General features: G+C 43.7%; 1 protein-coding gene across 2 annotated transcripts; it reads left to right on the top strand.

Moving 5' to 3' along the window:
• The first annotated feature begins 439 nt into the window (after nucleotides 1–439).
• On the top strand, nucleotides 440–7262 carry gpr184 (G protein-coupled receptor 184). Of its 2 annotated transcripts, XM_086164091.1 has the most exons (3): nucleotides 440–468; nucleotides 1157–1283; nucleotides 4537–7262. In XM_086164091.1, exon 3 carries the CDS (start codon nucleotides 4569–4571, stop codon nucleotides 5601–5603), a length of 1035 nt encoding a protein of 344 aa, XP_086020217.1. In that variant the 5' UTR covers nucleotides 440–468; nucleotides 1157–1283; nucleotides 4537–4568; the 3' UTR covers nucleotides 5604–7262. The 2 variants fall into 2 exon arrangements, with proteins under 2 accessions (XP_086020217.1, XP_086020216.1); XM_086164090.1 differs by lacking the exon at nucleotides 440–468 and having other exon boundaries at nucleotides 1014–1283.
• The last annotated feature ends 2742 nt before the right edge of the window (nucleotides 7263–10004 follow it).

Genomic DNA, 10004 nt, shown 5'->3' with positions numbered 1-10004 from the left:
GCAGCTTCTCATCGCAAAACAAACAACATAGAACACTTTTCAACGTCATGTAATTATTGCCTTATTATTTCTTTTCAAGTAAAAAAATGACTAGGTGTCTTTTGAGGCGAAATAGGGACATTTTCGCAGTTTATTTTGGTTTGCGGGGTGAAGATTAAAAAGAAAAGAGATGTTATATCACACAGTTTGTCTGAGGTGTTATGTGGTTTTTATCGAGCGATCGCCGCGCCTTCTCGTCCGCGTTCCTCATCAGTCACTTTCATTTGAAGAACAGAAAAAAGAAATGGCGAAGACTAAAGAGACGGTGGAACGGATGGGTGCACAAACTCAAAGGTAGTCCCGGGCCGTGCACGCCCACGGACGGGAAGGTCGGCCTCAGATGGTGGAAAAAAAAACACTTCAAGGAAATTAATCTAGGCCGCCGTCTGGAGGATCCGGTGCTCGCGAGGGAAGCCCGGCGTATCGCAGGTCAGTAAGTTTACATGCACTTCTTGGTACAATGTTATCTTGATTTCCTCTCCCAGGCGATTTACAAGTTCATTTTTTTTGGCGTTATAATGCAAAGTGCGGAGCTTCGATTTCGACCCCGGTTACTGACTAACTTCAGGTGTTGGATCTTGAAGGTAAAGTTCAGAAGTACAAGCTCTGCCTCCGTACACTCGCGGATTACTTGAACAAATATCCGTGAAATGAAGGAATCCGAACATTTCTTCAAAGGTTTGTTTGCTTTTGTTAAATATTTGCCTTGCTTCATTTGGCATCTACACCCAGTATAGATGTTTTTAATGTAAATATTTTGGAGGAAGTAATGTAGAAAGCAGCAGCGACGGTTTCTTTTGCTTCATGTGCTTCACATGCGGCAATGAAACAATCGATTTGAAGGACTATTAGAGTTATGACTGTGCTCCATTACCGTCTGGTACTCTCCCCTCCCCTGAGATCTATTTCCTTAATGCACGTGTGCAGAACCACACCTCCCTCCCACTTTGCGTCTTCCTCTTTTGCACGTCATCTCGTTCCCCCTCTCTTCATCGCTGACATTTCGGGCATGGCCGTTTACAGAGGATGACCTTAGTTAGAAGAAGAACAACACCAGGGGTACGGCGCAAAAAAAAAAAAAACCAAACACAGCAACAAAATCTTCTTTTAATTATAGATGGTGTGTTTTGAGAGCGCAGCGGGGGAGTGAAGCGCTCGCTTTTCTGCCATCATCTCAGAGGAATTTATCCCGAAGCTCATCCCAGCGGACGACATTCTTTAAGTGCCGAGGGCGCAAAAACCAGGTGAGGTCCAGGGGGTGGGATTTTTATTCCTGAATTAAGATAAAGATAAGTCGATTCTTTATACTAGTTTAAAAATCGCTGCGGTAAAAACCCGGTTGAGTGTTTTTTTTTTGTCCCAGATGGATTCCAGTCAGGGGAATTCTGATCGAATAGCGGCTGTCCCAGTCATGATTCATAGGCTGTAGGACGCTGGACCTTAGATTTACGGCTCTGGTATCCGGGAAGAGAGCTGTATATCAATCGGAAAAATCAAAGTGAGGCCACGCTTGCGGAGAATTTTTTTTTCGCTCCTCTTCTTGCGAGGAGTGCTGTGTTTTAACAACCTGTCTGGCTTGCCTCAATTATTTAAGCCCAATTTTTTGGCCGGACCGAGTAGATGACCGGCCAAAGGGTGTTGGGCGTGCCTGCCCGCGTCGGCTCGTGTGTTTAAACCATTAAAATGATTGAAAGCTGTGAAACGGAGGGAGGTTTGTTCCTTTTCTCTGCAACGTCTGCACGGACATGCTTCATATGTGAGTAAGTTGGAAATAGCGCATTGCCGCCGCAGCCGGCCTGACTAAACAAACGCCAGCGAACAATCTCAGGCACGGAATCGCACTCATCAGCAATACTTTCCGTTGCTGCATTCTGAGACGACGCTTTTTATCAGCATCGATCAAACGCTTCCTCAAATCCTACCGGGTTTCGTCCTTAATCACCGTTTCCCTCCAGGACAGATTGTATTTCCTTGTTCCTTCTGTTACTTTTACAATCCCAGACACATTTCCAGAAAGTCACGTCACCACTGTAAGTCTTAAAACAAGTGGTCAACACACACACACACACACACACATACACACACACATATGCATGCACGCACATGCATCTCTGTTGGAGATGCTACTTTTGGATTTTGTGTTTCTGAGTATGGTGGGCCTGGTGACCACCTCCGGTCTGTGATTGAAGTATGTTTGGCCTGCATGTAAATTACCATTAGAGCTAGCCTGGCGCTACATTGCACGCACAAACATAATACCACAAGTCCGACAATGCACAAGTCCGACAATGCACAAGTCCGACAATGCACCTTATGCGGCCTTATGGAACTACTCACCTGCTTCGGCTTTCCACCACAGAAAGGTTTGCAATGAAAAGCGGGTTTTTTTTTCCAGGCAGCACATTTGAACGCGGATGACCAGCTTATGTGTCTTCTGAGCCGCCAAAATGAAAGACTAGCTCAGACTAGTGAGCATCACGGAGAAGTAAATTGAGCTGTTATGCGTTTTCATTTTGCAATGCATTTCATTTTTTTTTTTTTTTCCACAGGATAATTTTCTTTTCTTAAAAGGATATAGTTTTTTGGCTGGTGTTTACCTGTAGAAAAATATTTTCACTTACCCTGGCAAAGTTGCAGATAGAGCCGCAAGAAGTAAATGCAAAGTAAATATAAATATATATTTATCATTTATTTGATGATTAATATTGCTTTATAGGAAATAACTAAAAAGGCCGTGTAAGTTCCAGGCTCTATTCATTTCAATATGTTTTTCTAATAAACCAGTCTGGCCCTAGACTTAAGATAAGATAAGATGAGATGAGATAAGATATACTTTATTGATCCCCATAGGGGAAATTTTTTTGTCACAACAGTGTAACAATTACAGTAATAATAAATATTTGTATAATTATAAATAGAGAGACAATTAAGCGATAGCAAAAGACATACACACATAAATAAAGAAGAGAGAACTACAACAAGAGTAAGAATAGACAATAGAATGTGAAAAAAAAACAAAGACAGCAAAGGTGAGAATAGACAACCAGAACAGCAACAATGAGGATAAGAACAATAACAGAGTGATAATAGCAATGACATGAATAAACATCATGCAAATGGAGTGAGTCCAACAAGGCTACATGTACCAATTTTTTAAAAATTTGTCTCCCTGTGTATGTGAGATTGGGTTAGCGTTGCAGCGTTGTTCTATCACTAGATCCCCCCCTTGACTTTTATTGCCGTCAAATGAACTTTGACACGCATCGTCCCACTGAGCCGAGCCTGCAGTGACGCTCGCGGCGAACAGACGCCGGGTTTCCCCAGCCGCAAATGCAGATATAGAACCATTCGCTCAAGTGAATAGATGGTTTCGCCACCCCAGACCGAAAGCAACGCCCCAGAGATTAGATTTAGCGGTAACAGAAAAACCGCATATTCCCTGCCAGGCCTGGCCGGGTCCATTTCCCCCCACGATCGTCATTTACTAAAAACAAACATAATTAAATTTTAGCGGGGGTAGCTTATCTCCTCTGTTAATGCTGTTAGATACAGCCAGAGCTGAGAAGCCTAGAAGGGTGATGGAGCGTTCGCTGGAGCTTTGGGCTCGGGTTTGGACTCTCAACGCTGGGATTTCAAGGCTTCTTGTCGCCTGGTCAGAAGCAGAAGCAGAATCAGAATGCTTTATTGATCCTCGGGGGGGGAAATTGCTTTTTGTTGAAAGCAGCTCCTGCTACGGAGTCGAGTGGGGAAGAATCGAAATAGAACTCTGTATAAAGATAGAGAATAAAAACAGCAAATAATAAAAATAAAATAAAAATAATAGTAAATATAATGTATTAATAATTATCCTTTATTAATCAAATGAAATACATAAAAATAAAGTTAATGGTATGTAAAAATATTTAAAAATATATGTAACCTACAGTATATACATGTGCTTTTATAAGTACATGTAAACTGCTCAAAAAATAAATGGAACGCCAAGTCAATCACACTTTTGTGAACTCAGGAAGCAACACTGATTCATTTTGACTTGTTTTAAGAACATTACATCAAATGTTGGATCAGCCTGACGTGCGTTTTTCCACTTCGGTTTGGAGTGGGACTCCAAATCCAGACTTCATTTGATTTCCATTGATTGTGTGATTCTGTTGTCAACACGTTCAACTATTCAAGTATTTAGTGAGAATATGTGTTATTTTAGTGGTCTCTTTATTTTTTGGGGCAGTGTATGTGATTACATGGTAACTTTGTGTATAAGTCGGGGTCATTGCGAAGAAAGACAATCCGGCTTCTTTGCAGAGAACGGCGTCTGTGTGCAGTAGCTCTCTGGGCATTAAAAGCCCTTCCCAGCAGCGCGGCGGTAAATCCTAAGATCAATGGAGCAGAAAGCAGGGAAGGGGGTCATAAAATGCGCAGGCTGTCCGATGAATTTATGGCACTCCGGTTCCGCAGCTTGTCATGAGTGTGACCGTCTTATTTCTTTTGGTGTTGCAGGTGAATTTCCAAAAGCGACGGAAAGGAGAAAAATGAATGTCACACCATCGGCATCCACTTCCAACTCGACCCCCGTTTGTGTTGAAATCAAAAAAAGCGCCATCAGCGACATCCTGATGACCGTGTACATTTTCGCCTTCGTGTTGGGTCTGATCTTCAACGTGCTGACGCTGTTCCCGATCCTCCACCAAGTGCGGAGGCAGAACGTTCTGGGCATCTTCCTCCTCTGTCTGTCCATCTCGGACATGCTGTTCATCTTCACCCTCCCCCTTTGGATTAACTACTACAACAACGACCACCGCTGGCAGCTTGGTACTCTGTCCTGCAGCGTCGCCGGCTTCTTCTACTACTCCAATATGTACATAAGCATTTTTCTGCTCTGCTGCATCTCCGTGGACCGTTGCCTCGTGGTCTTGTACCCGCTCCACACCAAGACCGGTCGCACGTCACGTTACGCCTGGGCGCAGTGCTTCGCCGTCTACGTCATCGTGGTGGTGCTGCACGTCATCGTACTCTACTGCGACAATCTCAAAGACGCCCACGACGACGAGAACAAAAACGATCGCTGTTACGAGACCTACCCCATGGAGCCTCCCATCGCCATGTTCAATCTGATCCGGGTGGCCATCGGGTTCCTGGTGCCCCTGGTGGTGTTGGCCATATGCTACTGGAAAGTGCTAGCCACCGTTGGCCAGAGCCCCGGCTTGACGGCTCAGGCGAAGAAGAAGGTTCGCATCTTGTCTTTCGGCGTGATTGGAATCTTTTCGATTTGCTTCGCCCCGTACCACATCCTCCTGCTCGTGAGATCTCTGGTCTTCTACCAAAGCAAATCGTCGATGCCGGAGGACAGCTACTGCCAGTTTGAAAGACGAATGCATTTTTTTTTCTCCTGCACTCTGGCGCTGTCGGGCCTGAACTGCGTGGTCGACCCCGTGTTGTACGTGCTGGTCAGTAACGGCGTCCAAGAGGAGGTCAAATTGTGCTGGAGGAGGAACCAGAGTACACGGACGGATAACTGCGACCTCACGATTTACAAAAGAGGATCGCGGAATACGAATTTAATATGAACACAAACGGCGCGTTGTGGTTCCGACAACCGAGGTCATCATATCGGCGGGAGGATCGGTCGTTCGCGTACAACAGGACGTCCCCGAAGACGGCGGTGCACCATTCCTTTCCCTTTATCCCGCTCGCATCGGCGCGCTGCGGAAGAAAGGCCATGAATGGCCGGTAATGAGACCTCAGTCATGGCCTGAACATTCCCAGGGGGCCTTTGGCTGCAGCCACTTAAGCTTTTGTTGACGGACAGCGTCGAAGCTGAAGAGGCTCCGTGTTTGCGGGAAAATATTGCCATTGTCGGGACCTTGATGAAGTTACAGAAAGAAGAAAAGCACTTACGCCGAAGCATTTCCGAAGAAGTATTTATTTCCCCCGCCATGTGCTTTTCACTGGCTGACTGTGAAGTGTGTGTGTAATGTAAATGTGTCTGAACTTGTTATTTAGGGGGACAAAACAAACCAATAAATAGAAATCAGTGTTTAGGTTCCCCCCCCCCCTTCAACCCATGTGTTAATCAATCTTGAAAATGCACTTAGTCATAATAATTGCACAGGCGGTGCGTGGAGTGAACACTGCTGGCTCTGTGTGTGTGTGTGTATGTGTGTGTGTGTGTGTGTGTGTGTGTGTGTGAGTGTGCTTGCCTGTGACATGGTTGTTTGTGGAGCAGAACTGGCCGTGAAATTTGGAGATTGTTTCCCTCATGTTCTTATTTATATATATATCTACCAGTTTGGATGCAGGTCATCTCATACTAACATCATGAATCTATGTTTTTATGCTTTTCAGTTCTCGCTTTTTTCCGTGTAAATTTTTAGCTTGAATAATATAGCGCGCACACAGCTGCATCGCTCACCATCCATTTCCCCGTCGCTGTTGTTGCGCGTCGAAAATTTAATTGCTTCGCGAATAAAATGGAGGAAATTTGAGAAAAAAAATGGCCATTTTAAATACCATTTGACGCCATATTTGCATATGACTCAGAGCGTTGCCGCGGCGGGCTGCAGCTGCAGTCCGTCGGCCTTTGGCATTTGGCCCAAGACATCGCAGATCCATTCAATTCCAGCTTGTTCTGGAAGTCCATGTTCCAAACTCCGTACATTCGCACCCTGGCATCGATTAGCCGTTCTAACGGATAACGGCGGTCGGTCTGAAATCTACCGACATGCCTTCACAGCGCGGGAGTTATTTCAGCACTGATAACCATCAATTTATTTTTTATTTTTTAAACAATTGTCTCATTGTAATGCGCTACTCAGTTTACGATGTGCTGTTCTTTGCCCTCCTGTTTTGTGACTTGAATGCTTGAGAAAAAAAAGTATTGTCTAAACAAAGGTTTGAAAAAAAAAAAAATCCGTACACACAATGTTCAAATTAAATTATATATTCAACAAGAGGTGAGAAAAAAAAGAAAGCAGGGAATCACATGAATCCAAGATCATTTCCTTTAAAAATGGTGCCACAATAATATGTTTGTTAAACATAGTTTGGTTAGCATCTGAAGAAGAGCGAATTTTTGCTCGAAACGTCATGCTAGAATACATTTTCTTTGCGTAAAATAAATGATCTCTAATTTTAGAGCACTCTTGATGTGCTGATTTTTTTTTTTTTTTTCAAACCTTTATTACTTGAATGCAACACCAAGTCTGGAAGATTAAACTGCATGTCATTGTTAATCCTTGTGAACTCTTATCGGGCTTGATTTATTCTCTTGAACGTCTTTCCCTGCTCATCCGTGCGTCTGCTCGCACTTGTGAGTATTTCCGAGTGGTATCGTCATCCCATATCCTATCGACGAGGCTCAGAGCGTGAATCTCTCGTCTTCCAAAGTCGACTTTGTAACCTTTGGTCAGAGCCGATGATGGTGCAACCCGACTAGTCACAGTCATATTTGCTTAGCAGTGACAGGAAGTTAGTTTCACATTCTAAGGAAATTTGTAGACTCATGTATTTATGATCTCATCCTGCAGTCAGGGCCATGTGGGGAAGCCGGAGCCTGTCCCAGCTCTTGTTGGGCAAGAGGCGGTGATCACCTGGGACCATATAAATTTAACCATGAACCGTCTCGCTCACGTATTGTATAGAGACGTACAACCATAACCGATAACTGAATCACACACAGACCAACGATGCAACATTGATGAATATAATCTGAATAGAGTGAAACTCAACTGATAGGCGAGTGAAAAGAAAATGCAAAACACCAACCCTACGTACAGGCATATTCTGCATCCAATCGCAGTTTTTCAAGTACCACTGAAATAAAATCTCAGGGAAAATCAATATAAGTTAGTTAGTTAGTTAGTTAATCCTCTTCGCATGTTGTGCTTTGCCCCATGTAACCTTTGCCATCTTCAGTTCTGAGGTCACAGTTCTCTGCCAGGTTGTTTTTGGCCTTCCTTGTTTCCTCTCTCCAGGTGGGGCTACTTTAGGAACGCAGTCCTGGTCCACTCGGAGGACACGTCCGAGCCATCTGAGTCGACGATTGCTTAATTTCCAGTACGACATTGCGACAGTTTGTTTTTCTGTCCTCATTGGAGATCTTTTCGGGCCAAAAAATGCGACATATCTTCCGTGTTCATCCATTGTGAAAGGTATTTATCCTTTTCATCTGAGCCATAAAGCAGGACTGATTTAACATTGCTGTTATACAGTTGAAGCTTGGTTTTAAGGCTATACTGCTTTGATTTCCAGATGATCTGAAGGCTTGCAATCAATATAAAGTCAAGATATATCATGTTAACAACGGGGACTTTAAGAGTTTCGATAAAGGAAGCGCCAGTTTTGTTGTGAAAATCAGTCCTTCCAGCTTCTTAACTGATACAATGAGTCACGTAAGGGATTTGCTTAAAAACATGTTCAGTCACAACCGCTTTTGACTTAAATATCAGGAGACAATTTGACTTTGACTTTGACTTTGACTTTCTGTTCCTGTTTTCATACGGATCTGATATCCAAAAGTACAAGACATACATATAGACAAAGGAATTTCACCAATGGGGATCATTAAAGATTACCTTAGCTTATTTTTTAATTTCAGCTCCCTCTCGTGATGTGGAGAGGAACTTCTGAAATTGGGATAAAAAAAAAAAAATGTTCAAATATATTGTGCAATACGAAATATATGAAAATATCCCATCAGAGGGCCATGCAGCTTTTTCTCCAGAAAACCCGTAGAGTACATGTGCGCAGCCTGTCAGGTCACGGGTTCTTTCCAGCAGAATTTAAGTGCGATCTGCTGACAACCATATTTGACTTTCAGAGATGCAAGAGATGTAATCACGATCTGATTACATGATTGAAAATCGACGACGGAGCTTTAACCTGATGAGTTCTGGCTCCGTGCTCACTTCCTCGTGATCCTGTAGGGTGTGTGATATGAAACCAGCCGTGACTCGTCACTGTTTCATTCAAGACCACGGACTCCCCCTTAGAATTCCAGACGACCTTTAACACAACCAACTGTTGGGTGCAAATGCAAAAAAACCCTCAGGGATTTTCCCACAGATTTCACCACAGCGGTGATGAAATCCTCTACACGGTAGAGATAAACCCGACACGCCCGGCCCCAAACCCAAATCTGTGGCCTGACCAGACACAGTCGACGTCCAAAGAAGCAGTTCGTCAAATCATAAGACCCCAGACCGGAAGTCTGCGACACCGTTGGCTTTCACTCGGTGTTTCACGGGCGATGGCATAACAAAAACATCATCACTTCATTTCTAGATATACCATTTCAACTCCCTGGCCTTCCACTTTAAAATCCTACACTTGTAAATATGTGTATGTATATATATAAATGTTTATATTTACATGTATGTATGTAAATGAGCCTTTTAAACTGGAAGACAGGCTTTTCATTCTCTAAGAAAGCAATTATGAGTACTTCATCGTACTCAATCACATTTAAATGAACTCGGCATAAATTACAATGCTGAATGTTCTGTCTTTTGCCAGACGACTGAAATTATTTAACACCGCGCACGCCGAAATAATGTACTGTGGAGGATTCAAGTAATCTCAGCAGAGGCGGAAGAAAACCTATCATTGTTTCTGTGTGATCCCAAAGACGGCCTTTGGTCTGAAAATCCAGAAACCCAAATCAGGTGCAAAGGACGGCCGGAAGTAATTAATTACACGGTTGTCCGACGACCGAATGGCGTTCTTAGCTCTGACTCCTCGGTCGGACCCTCCTTCAAGGCTCGCCGTGACGACACCCTGCGAGAATCCGCTAACATTCACTTCTGCGAAGCTACTCTGTCACTCGTTGATCTTCACAAACCGTTTCGTTTTATCTTGTTTGTCTTCGTTTTTTGCCCAAACGTCACTTGCCGACGCCTGGTCTGGCCTTGACGTCCTCGGTGGAACCGCGAATCAGCAGCATACGAGTGTTTTGTAACCTTTTTTCACTA

This window comes from Fistularia commersonii, chromosome 18, assembly GCF_037954325.1.
Source record: "Fistularia commersonii isolate RoL2024-O1a breed Wild chromosome 18, RoL_Fcom_v1.0, whole genome shotgun sequence".
In the NCBI taxonomy this organism is placed as follows: Eukaryota; Metazoa; Chordata; class Actinopteri; order Syngnathiformes; family Fistulariidae; genus Fistularia; species Fistularia commersonii.
Note: the sequence above shows the minus strand (reverse complement) of the source record. Positions and strands in the feature narration are given on the sequence as shown.

Bases quoted from the DNA above. Each gene is read 5' to 3' on its own strand.
- gpr184 (XM_086164091.1), top strand. From the start codon at position 4,569: ATGAATGTCACACCATCGGCATCCACTTCCAACTCGACCCCCGTTTGT.